The sequence below is a fragment of the Bombus affinis genome, chromosome 11 (assembly GCF_024516045.1).
Source record: "Bombus affinis isolate iyBomAffi1 chromosome 11, iyBomAffi1.2, whole genome shotgun sequence".
Lineage (NCBI taxonomy): Eukaryota > Metazoa > Arthropoda > Insecta > Hymenoptera > Apidae > Bombus > Bombus affinis.
The window spans coordinates 2,208,902-2,234,526 of NC_066354.1; the positions used below are offsets into that span (position 1 = coordinate 2,208,902).

Sequence of the window (25,625 nt, forward strand, 5' to 3'; positions counted from 1 at the left end):
TCTAGGATACCCTCGCCACCGTGCTGCAAAGTTTTCGTGATGGAAGCGAGGCCAGACGATAGACGAAGGGTGGAAAGAGGGTCGAGAGTCTGGCTTTTTGGAAAATTCTCCGATTTTTCTCCGATTATTCTATCATCGTGTCACCTACGCCATTATTGAGAAATATAATAGTTACACCCATCATCCACTGCAGTTATTGGACTATTGGAGGATATAAAGTTGTTTATTCGGTTAGTTTCTCGTTCTCATTGTCGAATAGATAGTCAATGGTGGATAATTTCCTGTTCCTTGTTTATGATTTAGAAAATGAAAAGGTCGATATGGCGAGCGATATGGTTGAGACACTTTCAGAAGTAAGATAGCCAGTGTGTAGTAATCTTTCAAGAGAAAGTTTAAGCTTACACGACCGACTGAGACAGCGTGTGACTAATGGTCAAGGGTCAAGGGTTAAGGTCAACTAAAAACAAAATCAAAGTAGGAAAGAACGCTCCTACACTCTGGTAGTTCTCCGGATATATTTTCGCTTTAGCTAAATCTTCAGAAGATTATATATATGTACATCATAGAAGTACGTAGGTGAAGTTGTTTCGAAAGGAGGATAAGGGTTGGTCGCGCCTCCGCCTGGAGACCTCTGACATCAGAGGTATCCACGAGGAAGCGTTCGTGACGTCAGCCGAGAATATCCGTCCATCACTGTCGGCCAAGGAAACTCCCCGGCAACACTCTTCTCCGAGTACAAAATTGACGGCTTTATATACCTAGCTTGTTTTTGGTCTAACGAAAACCAGGAATCTTCCACCGGGACTAACTTCCTCTTTCCTAATCAAATTATTTTTACTCGATATAAAACAAGGTAATCAAAACTATACTACCTAACAGAATAACAAAGATAACTTTTAGAATACCTTCTGATTCTCTCGACATTCTCTGAGACTCTCAAGTAATTCTCTCAGATCTCACGCGCACTATAATTCTTGTCACGTGCAACCAAAGTTCCACGTGGTGCTATGCATCCCAGTATACTAATACATTCTTCGAATCTTCGTGGTATAAACGTGTGCTTTATCGCTGGTCGTTTACACGAACTCTTCCACATCTTCGACAAACAAATTTTGCTTAAAATAATTTAATTTTTTAAAAAGAAGAAAAAGGGGGAGGGATAGGCAAACTTTCTACTCAACGAATTCATCGTAACTTAAACCCTCTTGCGAAAGACACTCGAATCGATAGCAGAAACTAATCAGCCTGGTGTTCCGCGTCGCTCGCCGATGAATCACGCGTGTCCCCGGCTGCGTAAGGCTCCGCTACAAGTTGCAATTCGATTTCGTGTGCCTGACAACGGAGGATCTCGACGAGAAGAGGGCGGTGTACGGAAGAGAGAAATACAGGAGTGTGGAATGGGAGAGGATGAGGCCGTTTTCCATCCGTTTCCATGAAGTATCAGCTCGCTATACGCGCTTTAATCGCATTCGAACGCAATGTCGTGGAAAATTTCATTGGGACGGAGGCGGAGGCGGCACGGCGGCGGAAGAGCCGAGAATCGAAACAGAATGGATCCCGCTGTGACTTTGTCTCGACGTTGCGGGACCCCCAGCCGTGTTCCATCCGAGAGATATTTGCATATCCACCAGTTCAGGACGGCGTCCGCAAGCTGCAATCGCGCCGAGCCGCGGCTCGAACCTTTTTACAAGGCCGCGAATTATGGCGTTACGATACCGTGCGCGCGTACATGTCGCTGATAAATGTGTATCACGAAGCGTTGCTCCTTGCTCGGGATATCTCCTCGTCCTCGTTTCGGACGATCGCAGACTCTATTTTTGCCGGGAAGGATCGACGGTTTTGCAACCGCTACGTTATCACGACTCAAACCAACCGTTTCTTTTATACCGACTCTGGATCACGCGTGCTGACTCGTTTAACTGTTGGAAATATCGTAGATTATTCCTTGTAAAGATCGTGTAGGGATTATTAATGATTGGGATTTGGAATTTTATATTAATGTTCGTTCTTATCGATTGCTTGTAAGGACAACTTTCGAGTACTTTTCATGCAACAAATACTTCTGTATACTTATATCGTATATTTATAGATCCGCTCATAAAGGTGCACAGCTTAGAGCTAGAAACATCGAATAGATACTTGTATGTTGTTCGAAACTGTGATATACGGGACTTGAAATGATAAAACTGTCATGGTTACGGTATACAAAATACACTTACATTTTGAAGGAATAATTGTCGCCGTTCGATACTTAACAGATAGTGGTGCTACCCGCTAGAAACGTCAATATATTTAAGAATTGTGCAGAAGAAAACTTCATAAAAATCATACAATTGAAATACCCCGTGTTATATAAAGATCGCTCCAATTTCCTATGTTACAATTTCCTAATACTATGTTACAGGAATAATTAAATTATTCAAATATCGCGAGTCATCTCAGTCTATTTCTTGTACACATCATGTATCTTATTCTATGTTTTTCGTCTTAAAATACCTCACGCGCGATTGAAACCTACAATGCAACGCATATAACTGTGAAAACAATTCGAGTTTGAACCCGTTGGTTAAACTATGACCTCCGTTATCCATGGCAATCTCATCTGGCGAAAATCTCGGTCCCGAGGGCGTAACACGAGTCGTCTACAAAAATGCGCGAAACTGGTAATTCCAGACGCGCCGCAACCATCAAGAGAAAGAGAGAGAGAGAGAGAGAGAGAGAGAGAGAGAGAGAGAGAAGTTCGTCTTGCAAGGACTTTCGTCATTATTCGTGCCGCGTACCATTTGATGCCGTCGTTACACGTCGGAGCAATGAGTCGCAAAGGTGTGGCTAACCGGCACTGGTGCGTGAACCATTCGTTTGTACACGTGCCGATTCGTTTGGAGTTCGACATGCGCGGCCGGTGGTACAACGCGTTAACAAGTTCTACAAAGATTTCATAGCTTCTGTCTTTGAACTGCGTTCCTTTCCCGAAACGTGTCGTCGATGATCTCGTGTATCGGTTCAGAGACAGGCAAACGAGCGGAGTAGCTTTGTCAAAATGGAAAACTAGACTCGACACGCGAATAATAATTTTACTTGATAGACGTGTACGTGAGAGGCAAGGCCGGTTAAAGCCACTCGAATATCTTTGGATTTTGAGTACAGTGCAGTATCCTAAGAAGAATGTACGCGAATTCTGGAATTTTGTTTGCTATAGCCCTTGTTCTTTCTAATATGGATTGTCTTTTTGTTTTTTTTGTTTTTTTTTTGGAAATGATATATTCCAGAATATGAAACAAAATTCCTATGCAATATAAAAGTAATAAGGATAATATCAAATTCATTTATTCGACCTTTATACTGCACGATAGCTGCAAACAAATTTTTCTTAAAAAAAAGGAATGGAGAATTTAACACAAATGAAAGAAACAAATCGCGTTCGCTATAGGATCCACCTTTTATTGACTTTATCCTGACTTTATTGATAAGTAACTGATAAGTAACTGATTGTAATAGCATTCATTTGTCGTAGCATGTTCCATTCCAAAATACTCTGGCATATTTACGAAAGAAAGTATGTAATGTACCTCTTAAAGTGATTTGGAGTTGCAGATGGGTAATGCATTTTTATACTGATCATTTTTCAAACTTCCGTTTGAGATGTAGGAGGGAATTTGTATGGCAACGGTAAATATCTTTCTCGATAAGGAGCAATAATTAATTGGGTCGTTAGTGGGAAGAAAGTATAAGACCTTCATTGAAATCACGCGGTTTCCGTTACACAGTGAATTTTAATAGCAACAGGAAACGCGTAATACGATGTGCAGGATGTGTCGTGTAGCTTCCCTCGCGTCTTGGGGCAAATAAACCAACGCGGCGAAGTCTGAAAGAAGTAGACAAGGGGGATGTCCTGATCAACTGAGACCGAGCCGGTGCATTTACATTTACAACGGGACTGATTGAATCTTGATTGAAAATTCACTTAATTAACGATCCGCGCCATTATGTTTATTGCAGACAAAACTGACCACGCATGGACACCCCTGTATTCCTTTTCTTCGCTCTGCGATATATTACTGTAGAAAAAGTCGATAAAATGCCTAGCAAATATTTGATCGTATACACAATCTTTCGTTGCAGCATCAAGAATCTATGGAAACAGTCTTTGAAATTAATAAATAGCAGAATATTCTGAAGAAACTGCAATAGCTATAAAAGTATTGGTACATATCTTTGTGTACTCCAATAAAGAGTTTTGTGTCAGGTTTTACATTATTCTTGTAGTATTAATTTTTGTAGTCAGATGAGAGTACCGGTTAAATGATACGAAATTTAATATGCTTGGATCTAATAAGTATCACTGAATATTAAATAAATACAATTATAATAAATACAATGGTGTGCCAATACCTTCTGCAGCCACCGTAATTGGTCCTTTCACAAGAACCAAAGGAATTCCATTTACACTTGTTCTTTACTTACTAAAAAAAAACAAATTTTCTTATGCCACTGAAAAATTCTCGAAATCGCAAGAAAAAATCGCGACTAAAGAAGGAAGTCACCCCCTTGGGATAGGTCGAAGCACAAGAAATACCGCGATGATCGCGGGGCAAACGGCCGAGTAGACGCGTGTCGCTTCGCGGCGAGATAAATCTGGTCACGAGGCGAACGTCCCGCTATGGGAGCGCATTCTTTCAAGGTGCACCAGCCGCGCAAATATCGATCCATCAATACCACCCAATGCGGTGAACGAAGGCTGGCGTGGTCCGCGATCCGCGATTCCATCCGAGATCGATCCGTCGATCGACCGATCCATCCGTTCGAAGGGAGGAGAGGAAAGAGCCGTGTGCCGACGGTCACACAATTTGCAGGATCGGCTTGGTGCCGCGTGCTCTCGCCCCACCACGTGACCGCCACGAGAGGACTGGCCAGGAGCGCGCAAAAAATCGCTCGTTAATTGGGATCAAGACGTAACCCCTCGAGCATGCGGACGTATAGGGACATGGCGCGGTAGTTACACGTATCCCACAGGTACCGGGACGGTTGCCTTCTGTGGATCACGCACACATCGGTCCGCGGCCTGTACGTAAGCGCCGCTGCCACGGGAAATAACAAACGACGTGCGATCCTAATTAATTACTTGTCCGCTAATTACTGTAATTATATGTTGCCACACCCGCCCGACCGCCTGTTCCTCCCCCACCCCTCTAATCCTCTCTCTCTCTTTCTCTCTCTTTCACTGGCTGGTCGGACGGGAGGAGAGAGGAGGAGAGGATTTGTAGCGGCGCGATGTTTATTTTCAGCCGGCCACTCGCGGTAAATCTGCTCGTAATTTCTCTCGCGTGTCTTCGCGCGCCACCAACCCGCCAGCCGTTTCATCGTTTCACCTTTTCTCCCTCGATAGCGATATCACTGTGCCTGTACACGCTGATGCGTCGCGTTGGCGTATCGTGGCTAACTCGACTTTCACGCGTTTAATTTTTAATGGAATGAAGAATGGAAAATTCACTCGAGTTTAATTTATCATTATATATTGATGGAAGTGACGTTATTTGGAAGATTTAAGAGAGAATTCCGTGGAAGGTCGGTTTAATTATGAGAAGTTGGTTTAACGAGAAGATGGAGTTAGACTTGGCTTCTAAGTAGGTTTACGATTATTCGGGAAAAGGATTGAGAAAGTTAGCACGCTTTCCTACACATATATGGATTCTTCATTTGCATTCATCAAATCCACAGATTGGAAAACAATGAAAACTATTTAGTTTCTACTATGCTCTTGCGATAAATGGAATTGTCATTTATTTTTCTAGAATGAAAAATTAATAGTATAGCTGACTGAAATTAATTCGAAAATAACTCAATGAAAATGCTCGAAAGAAGTCGATCGTACATTTTCTTCATAAGAAGGTATTAAAAAGGTGGCCAGACACGAGGGTCTGGAAAAATTTCGGATCGCGACCGCTAAATTGGCCCGTCGAGCAGGGCGCGCGGCAAGAAATATGACAGCGGATCGAGGCCGATGATCGGAATAAAGGATCGAGGGCGGTTGCCCGAGCGACAGGTGACACTGGCAAAAAGCCACCGTCTCCAGGATTACGAAAGAGCCGGTACGTTTCATACTTGGCCTGACGAGAGGGCATCCGATCTTGGAAGAGTAGGTACGATCGGAGCTCTCTCTTTGCGTTGAAAACAAGTAGACCGAGAGCGTCGAAGAAAACGTGGGACACGGTGTGCAACCCGGGATAAGGGAAGAAAAAAGGAAGAGGAATCGTCCGTGCCTTTGTCTCCAATTAACCGACCTCCAGCGACAAATTAGGTCGCGTCTGCTACGTGGCTATAACGATCGTATACACGTTCGCCACGGATAGGCCTCTATCGAACCATCCTTGGATTTCTAAGAGAGAAACGCGTCCTTGAGAGGATCGAAGGAATTTTCTGTATGATCGAGTCGTCGAAGAATCTTCCAGTTATCTTGCAGTTATCATTCAGTTCATAGAAATCGACGGTCGCCTGCGAAAGATACAAGTATCTTTATAGATTCCACTAGAACTTTATCTATATACGTTGCATTCATTTAAACGAAATTTAGTTAGTGTTCGGTTCGATAAAATCATGGTGCTTGAATAAACTTATCTCTGAATGTGAATTCTTATTGTATGAACGAAAAATCATAGATAGTAGGGAGAATCAGTGGCCTCCTATCGTATAAATTCCAATTACATATGTGTATAGGTTATTTCTTCTCCAACAAATTTATGTAAGCGGAGTTCTACTCTACTAGTTCTACTGATTCTGTTTCACCGATTAAGTAGGAAAATTTTCTACATTATTAAATGGCTAAGGGAAAAACATGTCCTTGAAAGAATCGAGGCACTCGTCTGTATGGCCGAATGGTCGAAGAATTCTCCAATTATCTTTCAGTTATCACTCAGCGTGTAGAAACCAACTATCGCCTTCGAAAGGGAAAGATACAAGGATCCTTATAGAATACTGCGGTTCGCCGACTAAATGCGAAATTCTTGGAACGTAAGAAGAGAGGACGATAATCTCCGGACCGAGGAGTCTGCGCATCGTTAACTCGAAAATAACGCCGGCAATTTCAATAATCCGAAAAATACAATATATTAACGTTCCTGACAGAGAACAAAAAGCTGGCGCACATGGTACTCGAAGAGAAAAGACGATGCCCGCAGACGATGGAAGCGCGAGCGAGAGAGTCGGAAGACCAGTCCGGGCAGACAGTGTGGCACGCAGAGTGGTATAGTTGCGGCATTAACCTCTCGGTGGTGTGTATGATTGGGCCGGCAGATGTCACTCGTTATGTAAATGCCCGAGTGTTTACGAGGAGACACCTCTGGTAACTAGCACTCTGCACTCGCGGCTTCGTCGTAATGATGCGCTAGAAATGACTTTTCGTCTTTTTGCCCGTCCTCCCGTTCTTCGTATTGCCTGTTCTCCTGCTCGTTCTTCCCTCGGCCTCGCTGTACGGTCGTTCCCTCGTTCGTCAATATCCTTCGGCTCTGATTGCTTTTGCTGGTTAGTTCGCCGGACAAAATAATCGGCAATGCATTTGACGGAGACCCGATTCTATTGGCACTCGTAAGAGGTTCATTAAGTTTCCACTTTTTTTTTTATCTTTCTCTCGAGACATGTATCAAAGTTCAAAGTCGAAATACAAGAAAGGTTCGTCGTGAAATCTCGCTCGAGGTACAGAGAATTCATCTACGCTTGTTTGCGTCGAATAGATAAAATTAAAAGATGTTTTTAGTGACGAATAGACTGCAAATTTTTATGCATTTTTATATCTTTACAAACATAACTAAAGAAATAGAATCTTCATAGAAGTTTGTTTCATTGCTAAATCTTAAAATGCATAAAAATCCGCAGTCTAGCGATGAATATTGGGAAAATCAAGAAATTTTTTAGGTGCAAAAAAACAAGGGTTTAGATTATGTGGATATAAATAGTTATTGGTAAAAATGCCAATTACTTCAATTACGTTACTCGACTAAAACTCGGAAAAGTTGAACGAAAAGTTGAAGTTACGAAGAATTGAAATTAATCATGGAAATGAATCTTATCCGATTCCGCCATTAATGGAATTATCAACGCTGGTTCTCAATTACTTCCCTAGTCAATGGACTCGATTAGATACGATTGATGAATTCCGTTTTCCATCCTCCTTGACAATATAGAACGTAATTCATTCGACACAAGGTTGAAATTAAACATTTTTTGAATGTGTTAAAATTACTCATCAATTTATTATGCTCGACTTTCACTGGAGGAAGGAATTTCGTTATGAATTCCTCCGCCAATACTCAATTTTCGTTCAATCATTTATTTCCTACATTATAAATTATCAAAGCTTCACGAAATTCATTCAATGAATAATTTGCGTCGATGCCTTAGAATCCTAAATAAATGATGAAGTAGCGCGCTAAATAATAAATGTCTTTGATATCAGCGATGTTCAATCCTCTATTGATGTCATTTCTGCAGACATCTCATGTTAATTATTTTAATTATTTTCAAGTCCAGGCGATTCGATCATTCTTCGAGCCAGCCAGTGCAGTGCAATGGCAAGGTCGTACGCGAATGGCTCCTCGCTGTCGCGAGATCGATATCTGTGCGTCGTTCGATGACGAGGACACCGATGATCATTCCGACTATGCTGTATCTTGATCTGCACTAGAGACTAGGCTCCGGTTATTTCGAACTTTTCCGTCTCCGTTCGGTCAGGATGAACCTCGTGTCCTTTGATTTGTCCGCTTAATGTTCTGCAATAAAGCTGTTTCGATATCTAGAAAATCAGTCGACCTTGTTGGAGCCGTTATTAAACTGCAGATGTTTATGCAAATTCGTATTTTTATTAGGTAATTAAAGAAACGGAAGCTAAGTAGAAATACGTTTTAATATTTAAATATCGTAACGAGTAAGTACTTTGAATATTATCTGGAGTTTCTATATTTTTGTACATTTTAGTTTCTCATAAATGCATAAAGATCGCGGTTCGATTGTTACATTCCATATGAAATTAAATCTCGTGCTCCAAAAAATAAATCCTCAATCAATCGCGACAATCTTCCTACGCCCTATAAAAGTACTACTTTAATCAGAATGAAGTGCTAGAAAATTTCACTGCAAGGTTAGTGCTCCAAATGTTATGTATGTGGACGTATCACGCGTTGCTTCAAATAAAATTGTCTCTTTTACAACGTGTACGAATACTTTCGTGGATAACTGTCTATTCAAGAGGGTCGCGGTAACATCAATTTGTACAAACGTTAAAATCGAAATAAAAATCAAGATCCACAGAACGGTCACGGTTTAATCACCGTCACAGCAGCCCGTACAAATCAAAGCGAATTAGCCGGACAGGAAGGTTCGTGTTAGCGAACAGCCAATAAACCACGAATTTTCAGATAAACGCGGAATAGAAAGGCTTTTATTGGCGGTCGTACAGTCAGGACCATAAATAAGGCCTCGTTCTGTGTAAATAGCATCTCATCTCAAAGAAGTGAGAGAGGAAAAGAGAAGCGAAACGCTGTTCGCTTTCGCGATATCTTCTCGCGCGAGCAGTTGGTCGAGAGTGTGCCACGCAACAAGGGGCCAAGACTTGGCGTCTAATTGCGTTAGATAGCGACGGCCTTATTAATAACCTCCGTGACGGAGGGATTATCCCGCTAGGAAGATATCCAAGAACGAAGGAAACGAGTCATGGTTGAGGCGAAGAGCCGCGTGAGAGCCGGGAGATAGTGGACACGGCATTTCACTTAATGATAACCCGTCTCCTTTTGCTCCTCCTTCGCCCCCACCCTCGACTCCCGCGCCTTTCTCAACCTGGACGATCCAGAGGACCGCGAGAAGACCGGACTCTCTGATTCTTCTTCTTCTTGTTCTCCGTTCGTCTGTCCTTGCTTCTATCGTCAGCCCGATCTCACCGACGCAGAAATGCCACATCGGACTCCTTTTTGCCCTTTCTATGAATATTGCTTTATGATGGATATTCTTCTTGGTTTCTATACCTGGATCGTGAGAATATAACGCGCTACAGCTTTAGACAGTTTTCTTTTTTTATTCTGACAACTTTTTATTTCTCGGGTGATTCCGTTCGGTTGCTGCCGACTCACGACAGACTGGTACAATTTCATTATTCCAGACTAATTTAACTTATTCCCGATACTCGTTATGTCGATATATTAATTGATTTATGTTACTTAATTTTGAAGCAGTACATTTTAATTTGCATTTTATATTTTACGCAACGAAGATCATCCGTGGTATTTATCACGTACATGAGATATAAAATATAAATTAAAAATAAATACTGTGAAATTAAATAAATCGGATAAATCAAATTTAACTCGGATAATTGCGATCATCCATGATCCACTTAAGGATTACAAATACAAATTGAACAGTGAACATGTACGATATAAAGATAGGTCGCTCTGAAGCTGCAGAAACTGGACAAGTCTCATAAAATACGTCAATGTAACAAAGAAAAGCGAACGTTTCCCACGGTCAGACCGGATAACACGTATCCGAACAGAAAGTGGGGCGTGTCAACGGATCGGTTCTTTATTTTTTTCCTCCATCCTTGGGCTATCTCTTTCCACAAAAGCTAAGGGTCCTTTCGCGGCAGGAGAGCCGACATAACTTTATACTGGAAGGGATTTGTATGCGCGTGTGAAATCGGCTTGGTATCTCGTTACACAGTCAGAATCATCGTCGTTGTTGCTTTCGTCCTGACGACGCTACGGGCGACGAATCGAAATGTTCTCCTATGTACCAGCCCTTAAACATCGTCAATGCAACATTGACAAACTAGGTATGCAAATACCTACTGCAAATACTCGGGGTAACGGCCGGCGATCAAAAGTCATGTAATGGTATGGCCACCATCAAGGCAAATGGCCGTGGCGTGGGTGTAGCGGAACGTTGGCGTGGATGAGAGGAGGATAACCGCGAACAGTGCGAGCAAGAAATCGCAACGGTCCCGTGGTACGAACAACGCTGTTCCGGCTGGGCATCGTTTCACAGGCACGTCAACGCGCCCGAGCTCGATATCTCAGCTCTGAAAGAATTTATCAAGTACGATCCGGTGATCGATCGAGGGGACTCTGAGTACGGTGTCGTTACCTTACAGAAGGGAATAATCGTTCGTTTGAAACCGAATGTTTCGAAGGAACGCTCGATTGATGCCATTACTTTCATCGGGACACTCGAAGAAGCTTGGCTTTCTTCGGAGAATTCATGAAACGCGGTTCAAACCTGTGAGACCTAGAAGTCCAGAAGAAAGATAGCATCGAATAAAATCCTCGTTGCGTCTTCTAATTTTTGCTTCACGTTTAACTTAGTCGTTTCCCGAGTTCTAGAAGATCCTCCGGTGCGTAGGATTGTCGCCACAGAAGATTTGAGCAGAGAGTAGCCAGGTCGTAAAATTTCAGAATCGCGGAAAAGATTCATCGAGATCGTTACCGATGCTGCCGGTCTCGTAGCTAATTGCCTCTTCAATCGTGCACCGGGCCGGTTCGATGTGCCCGTTTCGAAGGAATCTTCGCGAAACGGACAGCAATCTCTTACGGCGAAGGAGAAAGAGAATTCCGGTGCGTGGATCGTTCTGTTCGTTACAAGCCAGCAGCATGGGAGAAAAAAACGGTCGCTCGTAAAACTACCAAATCGTAAAGAACGTCTCCGGGAATCATTAGTATACAACGTACAAGTATCTTCGCATAACTAAGCGGGCGAGTTTGGTCCCTGCGTCGCGTCTCTGGCCACTCTAGCTGCGCCACTTACCTTCCTCGCGCATGGTCGACAGATAATAACGCGAGGAAGAAACTAGTTGCCTCCGTACGATCCTCCCTCGTTTCTCTTTCCTTCTAGGAGTTGGCTTTGGTACGTGGCGGGCACGGATTCCTCGCGCTAAGAGCGGTTAGCGCAAGCAAACGCGCATGGAATGTCGGCAAAACCGTCGCGTGCGATGCGATCGCCTTGGTCTAGCCGAGCATTCGCCGCGAGGAATCGGCCAGGGATGGCGGTGCCGCGACAGCATGAATCCCCGCGTGTAAATTCGGAGTATGCGGCGATACTAGCGATCAGCTTGGTATTTTCGCGCGAACGCCGCGCTATAATTGATTTCTTATTTACCAGCGGTAAGAGTTCCCGGAAGCGGCGCCGTTTCGCTAGATCGCGAACGTCTGCGTGTCGTTCCTTCGTGAACGAATCGAGGAGAAAGAGGATTCGTAAAGCGATCCTCGCTTCGATGGAAGAATTCGCGGTAATTTGCGACTTTTTGCCGAGGTACGGGTATCGCCGCTGCGTGATGCTGCACACGGGGTGTCTGATGTAACTGGTACCGTGAAACTTTAAGTCATTGTTCTAGCTGTTTTTCAGCAGCACGTGTGCATTAGGTGTTTTCTGTTTTAATATCGTGTCAGATGGGAGATTTAGTTTTTTCGGCAGTTGTTTTGAAGTAATGCGGCAACATACGTTTTATGTGTTATATTTGCACTTTATCTAACTTTTACCGATTGCCTTTCAATGTGTGATCTCTTTGCTCCTTACGAGAATACTCTCGTATTCTTATAAAATGAACCATTTATATCAAACAACCTACATTGTCCATTAACGCAATGACAACTTTCACGTTTAGCCAGTGTATTATACACAACGTGTATTAAATCTTCAAAGGATCATTGGCACGATACAATTCAAACTTTGTCACAAGTATGATTCATCTTTTGCGAATCTAATCTCGATATCACAAGAGAAGAGATTCAAATATCAAATTCTCAGCCATAAATCAGCCTTTTGCTTTCTAAAATTCATTTTTCAACGAAAAATTACTAGAATATTCAAAAATCCCATTTAACTCGAAAACTTTCTAAATTATCAATATAAAATCCTCACGTCGGACGCGTATCGTAGCCGGAGGCTTCCGTGCGTGCGCGAAGGGAAGAGAGAGAGAGAGAGAGAGAGAGAGAGAGAGAGAGAGAGGGAGAGAGAGAGGGAGAGAGAGGCGGAGGCGGCGAGAGCAACCATCGTGTTGCATATTTTACATTCTGCTGACGTTCGTGCCGGACACAGTTCGTTCTCGTACACGCGGAGTGTTGGCAAAAAGTATGGTGGTTCCGAGGCGAACGGCAGGACCAGGGGCCCCGCAGCCGGGTCACCAGTTTTGTACTTTTTGCCCGGCGAGGCGGTGGCTGGGGCGGCTGTGGTTGCGGCTGCGGCTGCGGCGGCACCGTTCGCTCGGTATGCGTGCCAGGACATCTTTTGACCCGCGAGGACCTCGTCCCTAATTTGTGATTCCGTTCGTCTCCGGACGCACCATGACTGCGTTCTTTTGCTTTCCATCAACTTGCTTCTAGTTCTCCAGAAGTCTTTCGCTAACCACTGTTTCCGGAAACTTTTTCAGATTGAAAGTCCACTGCTTTTACCCCGTCCTATTACTTTTAATAAGACATTACAGAGAGGAATTTCGGAAAGAGTGAGTTTGATGAATTTTTTTTTTTTTTTTTTTTTTAGAAAACCGAAAGACGAATCACATGTAAAAATTGCACATTTCTTATTAGAATATTATGTTATGTGAATAGCAAATTAATTTAGGTTACCTAAGTTATTACTGAATATATAAACAATCATATTATATACATAGATAAGAATTAAGAAATTTATTCAATATAGGTATACTTAGTAACCTGTGGAGTTAAATCACAGAAGATCCTAGTACTTCCATGAACATGCAAGTCATCGGATTAGGATTCCCATTAAAAGTATCTGGAATTTGTTAAAATTATATGTTTCAAGATATTTGGCAGTAATGGAAAGGTAAATTACATGACACGGTAATGCATACAAGTGGGGAAACACAGATTAGTAACATACGCGTATGTAGCACTTCGGTACTTGATAAACTTCCCTACTATAGAGTTCCATGCTTTTTAACTTTGCTAAAAAACTGAAAAATGTTGAAAGGTTTGAGTGGCCCTAATTCGATAGCCGGAGGCGGTACATGAAAATTAATATAAAATACTTGGTAGCTTCTGTACGGAGTTAACGACAACTCGAGCCAAGGTAATTGGTCAAAGTGAAAGAGCTTAAGCCTGATTGTTATAGCGATCGTGCAGACGGTTGCTGGCAGCGAGCATAAAACAGTGTGCTTCCAGTTAATTTATGAAATTAATAATGAGAATGCTGAACAGGCTGGCGTTACGTAACGCGAATGGATACGTGGTTCGGCTTAATTAGTAGTTACAGTCGATTACAACGTCTTGACGACCGTGCACTCGGTTTCTTCCTCGGTAATTCCTCAGAGAACGTTCCACCGTCGCAAGAACTGTCGGCGTTAAATTGGAAAAGATAATAAAACGGGTTTACGCAGACTCTTCTACAACCACGATTTTTCCGACGTTTTGTCCGATAAAATTGACGATAGTGTTAGAATTAAAACGATTCCGCTATTCGCAACAACGTAACCATCTCCATCGTGAGAACTTGTCATTAATAACTCGCAATTCAATTTATTTTCCCCGCTTCGTATCATTAACAATCTATGTAATTTTCATATTCTACATCGTAGCTATTCTAGTCCAATATACCGATAAGAAAATGCTCTATTCATACTTGTAGTTTGAAGAAAAATAACGTTTTTGCTGTTGAATTACCTCGAAGGAGGATCGGGTTCGTATCAAGACATATCCATCGCGGTGATCGCGTTCCTCGATCGTTGGATCATCAACGTCGGGGCAGACGCACGTTCGCCAAATGTCGGTGGCCAGGCCGGCCCGAAAATTTTATTTAATATGAAATAAAACGCATTCCCGCGTGCTGTGCGTGCCAACGACAACGAGGAGGGCATCGACGCGGCCGCATCCTCTCGCGGCCATTGTGTTTCTCCTGTTTGCCGGTTCTCCGACGTAGGTATCCACGGATCGTCGCGGGTTCTCAACCTCCCGGTTGTTCTACGTTTTCCCGCGACAGAAACAAACGAGTCCGCTTCCGCCACGCGAAAAAGGGCGCTATCTACTGTGTACGTGAGCCGTGCGCTCCTGTCCTGCTTACCCGGCCACGGAATTACGTGCACGCAAGTCCCGTGCACCTGCCGTGCGGAAATTTCTCGACGTGCAGACTTTCAAGACCTCGAACGTCACATTTTTGAACCGTTATATCGGCGGTGATAAATATTCAATCGTGTATGGATGGTAGAGATGTTTATGAATTGTGATACGAAATGTAGAAGTTGCGGAAAGCAGATCATATTAGACGTAGGTCTACGTGATATCTACGTGATATCTGATGGTTTAATTGAAATCACACGAGATAGCTACACACGTAGACACAGATTACGGATATACACTTGATTTCCTTAATCCTAAACAAGATAATATCAAATACATAGTACCGTAGAACTACCAACCAATTATTCTTATTCGAACGATTATCATCGCGTTTCGTTCATTTTTTATGGACCACCGTTCAATGAATCAAACAACATCATCTACAAGGTAAAGAATATTTTCTGTTCGTTAATTCCAGTCCAAGAAATTGAATGTCCTGTCTCGATTAATAAACATACGATGAGAGAACCCCTGACTGGTTGACGTTTCTTCGTGAGACCCGTGCACCGGTATAAAACGTATACATGTTGCGTAGCTCGGAGAGAAGGACACTGTCGCCACTAGCAAAAACACTATTGAGTTAATCAACTAATTTATAATTAAAATTCCACGCTGCGAACCGGCGGGAGTCTCCGGTCGCCACTGTCTCACTGCGAGTTGCGCAAGAAGCGAGTCTACTGGGTCCAGTGGTCGTGGTTTCGCGGTAATCGCCATCAAATTCATAGAACACCAATTAGCCCCTCATCGACGCTCACGAGCCATCCTCTTGTTTGGTTCGTTGCCTCTTCCCGTCTACCTCGAACAGCTGGAAAAAGTCGACCTAGTTCCGATGCTCGAGTTTAGACTCGTTCCGACTAGTGGTTCCTCTGTTTCCTTTTCATCGCGTTTCGTGCTCGATGCTTCTTGTCGGTGGTTCGTTATAGAAACTGCAGAATGGCAGACGTTTTTCGTGGAAAAGAATTAAGGCTCGAGTCTCAGAGTATTCCTTTGAATGTCTCTCGAGGATTTCTCTAAAGGATAATCTTTGACATTTTTTTTTTTACAATCCTCTGTTACTCGGAGAAAGCGGTATCTTCGACTGACTACATCGTCGATTTATGTTAGCAACGATATGAAAAATACGCTATGGAGCTGTTGGAGCATTCAGGAAGAGCCTGGAGAAACCAACGAAGCGACGATACGAGGCACGCCGCTTCTGGAGTCCTTGTCACTTGTCATGGTCCGACGAACACGTTGCTGAGATCGCATTAATTACACGTATTAGAGCCTCCCGTTTTCCTCCCGCCTATCTCGCGCCACCCACATAGACGCAGGATTCTTGTTGCTCCGTTGTATGGCAGGCTCTTCGTTCGTCGAGGTCCTTAACCTTTCAAGCACCTTTCAAGATTCCGCGGAAATTTATCGTCACGATTTATTTCAAAACATGAATTAAATATTAGTTCCATTAAATTTCATCCATAATGACGAACAAAGGTAAGAGCACGGAAAAGCAGAATGAAATTTCGGAGCGGAAGAGGCAGAAGGTTCCCGCGGCGGTTTCTCTCGTTGAGAAAGGGTGGAAGGGGAGGAAAGAGAGGAACGGTCGAGTCCGCTCGGACGGGGAGGCGTCGGGCCCCGAACGGGCATAACGAGTTTTTGCCGTTGGAAATTTGTTAAGGGGAATGTAAAGAGAATAAGTGGCGATTCCCTTTCTCCCGTCCCTTCGTGTCTGACCGGCTGGTTCCCGTGGCGTATATAGGAGTCGCAGCCAGCCGGTCGCGGCCTGACTCGGTTGATTGACTCCCGGGAATTGGAGGCACGGGATACCAGAAACGAGCGGCGCTAGCTTAGCGAGACTTAAAAAGGAACTGGAGCCCGAGCATCGCGTATGTCTTTTTGCGATCGCGGCGACCCCCTTTAAGCGCGCGCGGATCGACGTGCTCGCGTTTCACGGTGTCTTTCGGCCCTCAGAAACGATCCGACCGACGACGATCGGCCGCCACTCCAACCACGCCGCTGCTTTTCCTTTCTGCCGACCACTGCACAGGATATCTGGCCTCGTGTCTGTCTAGCCGCTTGTTCACCGGTCCCTGCTAGCCTCGTTTCGATTCATCCATGGGAATCGATCTTTCGTGCCATGACCAGCTCTTTTATTCTAACCAGAACACACGAGACGAGAAACATTCAAATTCTTTCGTGTCGTAGTAAAACGTTCCAAAATTATCCATCGATCTATCCCCAAATCGTATAAATTCCTTGGGAGTTCGGACTAGCTAAAGAACTCGCGTTAATTAGACCAATTAATCGATGCCTTGATCAGGGCCCGGAATAAGGAGAAGTTGCGGACTGGCAAAGTGTCGCCGGAGTTTGGCGGCCTCTTATACGCTATGTCGAAGTGAGACGTTAAGTGCGGCTCGTACGTTTCGCTGGTCTCACAAATTCCCATTAGGCGCGACCCCCGATTCCTCGGACGGTGTTAAACGGCCGGCCGGGTTTTTCGTTGGATCGGCCGGCACGGCGTGTTGAATTCGGCGGATTCCAGGCGTCCGGTGGCACTGGCTCCCGGTCATTGTCACCGTTCTCGTCCGTATTAGTAGCGGCTGGCTTCACGGTCCGGGAGGGGCTTCGTGGAGATTAATTAGGGACGATGTTTTAGCAGCAAAAATGAGCCGGGGCAAGAAGCCGGCACCATCACCAGCCGCCTCGGATTCGCGCTAACTAACCGGCCAACGCCGCTGATCGGCAGAGCGCCTGCTCGTCACTACCGACCGCAAGAACGTGCTACAAATTAAGCCCAGATCGGCAGAAACCATCTCGAAAATTCGGCCTCCTTCCTCTCTTCCTCCTATGCTTCCCTTTCCGCTGGATCGCTGTAAAGAGTCACTGCGCACGTCTAAGGGATTCCACGGACCATCGAATCACGCCATTCGATCCTTTAATTGCACCTCATCGATCGTTTATACGTTGGGGAAAATGTCCTCGCCATGGTTGTTTCGATGCATCGATAAGTATGGAGTTGGAAATTTCTGTCCATTTCTGTTAAGACGATGGTAAGAATGATCTGAGTAAAGTCGAATCCTTTCTGGAGAATACGGCTGGCTCGGGCCTGATGACGTTTACTACTTTGTTTAATAGCGTCACTCGAGCTATCGAATACTATTTTTACATCGTATCACTCTGTGTAATTATTAATATTTATTTCCTATGAAAAGTTGGAGGTACGTATTCTTTCTCTCTGTTACCAGAAACGCAGAAAAATTTCAGGGTAATTATCTTCTGCATCAACAATTTCGAATTCTTCGTCATTTTATTACACTATCAAAGAGTTAACAGTATCTATCCGACTATAAAACTATCAATTACAAATATTTTACGGCAAGAACAATTTCCTAGCTTCGAAGACCAAAGAAAAATATTATATCTAAATACTACAGACTCCTAGATACTTGCTGCAAAATTGCTTGCTACGATTTTACGAGCGCGAGTACTTCCCACATAGAAGCTTTAAAAATCTTCGTAAATTTGAAAATCTCGATTCGTGGTGGAAAATATAGTCGACGAGGACGTTCGTGGGTGCCAGAAGCGACTCGATACTCGAGGAAGACGGGAGGAGGCGGATTCCAGGGATCGACCTCGTTCAACGATTTCAACGACGATTTCGAAACGGTCGGTCGAAGAAGACTCGTGAATACGTCGGCGACCATCGCGGTGCTCAGGCGGGGTCTGTCTTTTGGCAACGTTGGAACGATTATCGTCGAATTTATTGCGCTCGTTCCGTGTCATCGTGTCATTCATCGCGGAGACTATTCGGATCCGCGCGCCGTTTTATAGACGCGCTGCCAATTTTCACCCCCGACTTGTCACCATAATTTTTCCCTATATTTAAGACGTTGATCTCTCTTCGTGTTGTACACCTTTTACACTCCGGCTCGTTTGGTCGTTTCTAGACAACACGAATTATCGCGCCAATTTATTCTAGCGATAACGTGCTATCTTAACGTTTTTGTTCTTTTACTGGCTTTAATTAACCGTTGGTTCGTGGCGTGGTATAATTAACGCTGGAAACAGTCGATATTTTTGTTAAATTACTTCTGCGAATTTTACTTTCGCGCTTATCACGTATAGGTAGATTAAATTTAACATAAATTTACCATTAGTGTATTGATACAAAATAAATAAATATACGAGTTAAATGTTTCGAAGGACACAAATAGCATAACATACATCATAACGTACATTTCTATTCAGCTAAAATATTTATTCACGAAAGCAGACCACAATGAAATTAAATTTGATTTAAACTGACGCTACTTGCATGTAAGGAATTACAGTTAATAGTAGGTCTAACTCGAGATTATTTTTATACTACAGTATCACTCGCAACTTTGTCTCAATCTTTGTCTTACTTCAACACGTTTCCAATACGCTCAAATTCAATTCAAACCGTAACACATCTGTCCCGCTCCGTTCACGATCACCTAATAATTCAATGCTACATCCTCCAACTTCATCAGTATAAAATTTCAATCAGAACTTTCTCTATTACGATCACCCCGGAAAATCTAAAAATATTTCTTCTGATAAATTGAAATCTAGCAGATCGTCGTACAACGTTGAGAACATATGCCACGCGTTATACAAACTACATCTTTATACCAGCCATACCAATATAACTATAAATCATTAGATCTAATTACCTGATGAGTATAACGAGTAAAATATTGTCTTAAATTTACCTGACACCTCGCACACGGTTAGCAATCGTATTTCACGAACATTGTCACGATGTGTTCGATGCGTTATGCGAATCCGCGTTACAGAGAGCTATACACGAATCCATTCTACAATACCTATCGTGGTTGATCGTGGTTATCCCTTGAGTAACTTCGTGGCATCAGCAGGAAACGGTTGCCGGCGCCTTTATCGATCGATTCGCCGTGTCGATCGGCAGCCGAGGCGCTAATGGGTTAGTCAGCTCGAACACGATTCGAGGTACGGTTACGGCCGCGAAAAATTCGCCGCTCTTTCTCTCGCTCCTCCGAACGCGACTGCAACATATGTAAATGGCGCGCGGGAGAGCAGCGCAACGGCGGCGGCAGAACGCACACTCGTCGCTCTCTCGCCTGTTCCCGGACCCGTTTCTCCAGCATACTATCTCTCGCTGGCTCGCGCGGAGACGCCAAGTCGCGCCTGCCGCCTAGGAATAATAAATAGAGATAGAGGAGCGTAGATAGTCGTCATGGGCCAGGGGGAGGTCGCGTATCCTGCCCACGCAGAGATTATCTCGAGGAATTATGAGTGACCGCTCCGGCTTCTAGGTTATGTAAAGCAGACATGACTATCGACGCTGTTCGTCCATGAAATGGGCGATGGTTCTGGGTACAAGTAGTACAGACGCTTGATCGGTTGTCAAGGGTAGAGGGTTGAATCTTCCAGTCGATGTGAGAAGGGTTGGAGTTGTTGCGGAAAGAGGGAAGAATTCATTTTGTGAAATTGTTTCAGCTTCAACTGTTGCATCTTTGGGTTGTAAAAAATTACATTAGATTTTATTAAGGGGTTATTTAATTTTCAAATATTCATTTTTAATGGTATTCTATATACCGCTAATCACCACTGATAGCCGACTAAAATATAAAATGTGAATTAAAATGCAGTAGTTTAAAATTTTAAAGATCCAAGTTGTGGGTTATCTGTGATTCAAAGATATTGAGTACTAAATGAAAGAATGTAAATTAGTCGTGTCAAACAATGCCACGAATATCAAAGACCACTTCAACAATTATCTCTTCAGTGTTTCCAGACAAGGCAAATAATTAATTCTTGTACTTCATCCTTATTCAACGATATTGCTCAACGTCTCTTTCCTTCGTCAATCATCTGTCAACAACCAGAGACATTTCATAGCTTATGTATTTCTTTCAATCGGCATAATTTATGGGGTTATTTCGCGTGAACGCAGTCATCGTAACAATAGAAAAGAAGCGGAGCACGACGTCAGCCGTCCGTGAAACTTGCACGCTTGTAATTTGTCGCTCTTTATATTACTGTGTTGTACGATCGAGCACGGTCGCGCTCATTTTGTAATCGTTCAGTATCACGATGACGATCGGCAACGATCATCAGATCGAATTATCGTGTTGGCTAATCGCTGGAGACCTCGATTATCTTCGCGATTAAAAGCTGCGAGCTTCCATTCCAATGGCATCTCGGCTCGATTGCAATTCCTTTCCCTCCGTCTTGTTCTATCTGCCTTCTTCCTCGCTTCTATTCCTCCGCTCTATTGCTTTCTTGTCGCTGGAAAAACAGGCGAATCGACGGCTCGCCTTCCGTCGTACGTTTCAATTAAACGCAACAAAAGGCGAAGGAACGGATTTTCGCATTTTTACAAGAGCCGAGGTCGGGAACGACGGCACACCGGGTAATTGCGACTTTTATCCTCGCGGTCGTATGGCGCGGCACACCGTGAAGAGAAGAATGCCATTCGCGCTCTTAATCCCCTTTTCCACGGAGCCACGGAAAGTCAGTTTTTCGTCGTGAAACGCTCTTTAGCGCCAAGAAGGCAATTAGCTCGGAATTAGCCGTGCATTCTGTCAGTTTTCCCATTTATGCATCGCTCTATCTTCCTTTCCGTCTTCTCGCGTAACGTCGTTCAACGGGTGACTTTTCACCTCTTGACAGTGATCGAGAAAGAGAGAAGCGGCGAGAGTTATTTAAAATTGCTAAAACGACGAACGTTGGTACATTATTATGAGAAATATATAATTGGCATTTTGTTGTAGAAAAAATAGAGCACGATGAGTGAATGTAATTTTTATATATAATCATCGTGGAAAATGAAAATTCGACTAAAGCTTCTCCCTTTCTTTTGTTTCAGACGTCACGGGTAAGTGGACAAGTGAATTCTTTCTTCTTTCTATTCATTTCTATTCTACTCCTTCGTCATTCCGGTTTCTTCTTTGTTCTTCGCTCTCTTTCTCGTGATCAAGGATCGTCCGTAAACTCGACATGACCGGATTGATCCTTGCGGAAATCCATCTGTGCAATTGCCGTTCACGCACTTTAATGATCGTAATTAACAAAGTTATTCTTTACACTTGTAACTCTTGCAACTCAGTCGGCCACGCAGGTTTTCATGCCGCCTGCTCGATGAAATACCTCGTTTGACGAAACTAGTCGCTCGAACGATTTAATCGCGGCCATCGCTATCTTACCGATACTTCGACGTCGGTGTCGTGAATTTTTCACGTATTGTTATTTTGAAATGTATACGAGTATTTTTATTGATAATTATGCTCTTAAAAACTTTAAGATATCTTTAACCATTACTATCTGAGACAAATTCAACATATTCTCGCGACTGGTTTATACTAATTGGTAAAATTCGAGGCTGTTTATAATTGCGCTATATCATATCTCCATAATATGATAATATACCTACGTCTTGATATATGAGTTAGTTAAAATCTAGAAATAGAACGCACCAAGGAATTAGCTTCAGTATGGCCAACTTGAATTTCTATTGAACTTCGATTAAATTGAATTATAATATCAAAGAATCTATCTCATACGTCAAGAGTATACGAAATGGGGGAAAATATAATGATGAGTCTAGTGGTATGCCACAAGTAACGCGACTAAAAATGTGCAATAGAATTTTAGGTATTTATTATTCATTACTAACGGTAACCATATGCTTATTACATGTTAAATGAACATAGCAAGAAGTAAAAGCGATAGACTACAACTAAATAACATTATCAAATCTGCAAGTAGCATTGCAAATAGATCATTTTCAATTTCTTAATCTACAAAATCTTTTCATTGTCAATACGTTTCCATTAACCCCTTAACCTACGATTTACGTTCGAAAATTCACGTTTGGTCCGATCACCTACTACAGGCTATGCCCGTAATATTTACGTTTGGCCCGATCATCGTTATACGGGCTATGCCCGTATTTGTAAGTTAAGGGGTTAATAGTATCTTCAAACGCGAACATGGCTAGTTCAATGGCAATGGTATAATTAGTACCAAATAACAAAATTTCAAGTATTTCAAAGGAATGACAGTGGCTGTACTAGAACGATCGTGAAGCGATCCATGTCGTGTACCGATGGTCTTTCGCGGAGCGTTTCTTCAACTCGGTTCTGTGTTGGCACATACGGCGCGCGCCGCGGTAACGAGCCGCTCCGGCGGCTTAATTAGATTAATTAGATTGCAACCGAGGCGGATCGCGCGTTCCGAGATCTGTCGTGATCCGCGATCGCCTCCGCCAACGTTACGTTTTCATTTCTACGCGATTCTCGTTAGAGAATCGAACCGTGACCGAGCTCGTTTCCACACCATTTTTTTTTTTTTTTTCATAATAATTCTCGACTGTAATTTCGTGTGCGTTTCGGTCTACAAGCTTGGGGTTTCGTATTTTGTTATACCGATGGATTCATATGCCTTTAATTTCCCAATTTTATTTCATATCATCTTAATAAAGTATATATTGTTCCGATTTCAATTTCATTTCAGATGGTGTCGATAATTTACTTCTAATTTCTGTTATATTCCAGAATTAGATGATTTCTACAGATTCCAAATATTTGAAATCCCTGACAGAATTTCATATTTATGCTGAATATTTCAATCGCCGCCACACGCAACTTCTCGATTTCGATCATTCCATCGACTTTGGTTACACGATTTTTGTCGCCTGGCCCGTTTCCCGGCCGGTTTCGCCGCATTTATAAATAGGTTTTTCAGACGCGTGTGGTATCGGTCGCGCTCGTCAGCATCGCGGTTGAATGCTAATTTTACTAAATCGTATATCAAAAGCGTAATCTACCGTGCGTCGCGCTGTACCGTGGAATCCTTAACGATGTAATTAATATGTAAACTGTAAAATGTGTACGGGCCCGAATCGATTCCTATAAATATGTATGCGACAGATCGGCTGGCGCATTCTTCGTTATAGTAACGTGTAGTTTTGCCGTCATATTTTTTTACCATCGACCCGTGCGCGTCGATCACAAAGTATATTCGCCGAGTATACCAAGTTTCCACTCGTGGCGTCTTTCGATGCTTCGGTAAGAAAGAGCAGTTCCATTGATGCCGTACTTTAATAACGATACGTCGAATCTCTGACGTCGATGAATTTTTATCCATGAATATTTATGCTTTAAACGTTCCTACGAGCACAATATGGCATGTTCGACGCGTCGTCTACGCGACATTCGCGCTTCTTCGGGGAAGAAACGCCCTCGAGTCACGAATTATCGCGGATTATTTATTCGGTCGTATATCAGACTCATTGCGCGGTCGCGTGAAGTAATTAATATATAAATGGCTAAAGGTGGTACCCAGGAACGTGGTCGCCTATAAATATTTATGCATTGTATTATTCAGTCGGTGAAACGAGCCGGATAACGATGACGCGGTGCCGCGGGTAATCTCGAAGAATAGAAAAGGGGATTGCGTGGGTAATAATTTTGCGACGGCAAGTGTGTGGAAAAAGGACAAGTCCTGGCACAATCTGCGAGTTATAAATCCCTTGACCTTATTTTAGTCTTTACTTTATAAGGAATCATCCTCGTTCTATGATGATAAATCTTCTAATCGTCGTATATTTCGATTATTTTTGCTTGTCATTAAAACGAGTAAAATCGCGAAGGAACGAATGACCGAAAACTTGAAAATTTCACACCTGTTTTACACGAATATCGAACTACAAATCGGTAACGAAGAAGGGTCATCGATCGAATCTGATCAGCGTACACGTCGAAAGATGATGTACAAGCGGCTGAAAGGAGGAGAGATCCGGAGAAGGTTCGAAGCGTTGACTTAAGTCTCTCGTGCTTCTTGAACCGCGCAAAAAACATTCGCGCTGGCCCGACTTTTTGGTCGTTAATTAGTTGCATTTTTTTACGATCCCTGGCCGCGTTGCACACACGTGCAGCGTAGGAAGGATGAGATACGCGGCGAAAAGAAAAGGATAGAGGAAAAGATAGAACGAAAGAAAGCAGAAGATGAGTAATGAAGAAAGGAAAAGAGAACGAAGATCAGGCAGAACGACGTTAGTAGCGACGAGACTTAATTTTTAAAGCACGCTGCCCCGCGTCTGAATCGCATAATGTCCAGCATTGTGCGTTCCACGATCTTCTCACCGTTCTGATCGAGTCTCTTTGACAGACATATGCGGCAATCAGCGCGAAATACGCTCGCCATGTGGCGCGTTTAAGTGTAATTACGGGCCATGCTTCTAAGTATTCATTAACGGGTCCCGCGTGTCCCTTGTGGGAGCGACAGGTTAGATCGATGCCAGCGCGAGCTCGTCTGCATTGTGTCGAATCGCTCGCGACTCGATCATCCCGTCACTCCAAGGATAATTAAAAGACCATCTCAGGTGTTGATGTTAATGATCCTGGGAAAGCTGCACGAGAGTCTTGCCCTCTGAGAATCTCGTGGAAACTACGCTCCATTCCATAGAATTAATTCGAGGAAAGTATTTTTCATTATTGCTTCTTTTTATAGTTTGTATTCAACCTTTTTCTA

General features: G+C 43.3%; 1 protein-coding gene across 6 annotated transcripts in view; it reads left to right on the forward strand.

Moving 5' to 3' along the window:
- LOC126922340 (homeobox protein homothorax) overlaps positions 1–25,625 on the forward strand; it is a 500,699-nt gene that overhangs the window by 199,384 nt on the left and 275,690 nt on the right. For all 6 annotated transcript variants that reach the window (XM_050734824.1, XM_050734825.1, XM_050734826.1 and 3 more), the window contains exon 8: positions 21,961–21,969. In XM_050734824.1, coding sequence (XP_050590781.1) covers positions 21,961–21,969 — 9 coding nt within the window. The remainder of the gene's footprint in view (positions 1–21,960; positions 21,970–25,625) is intronic.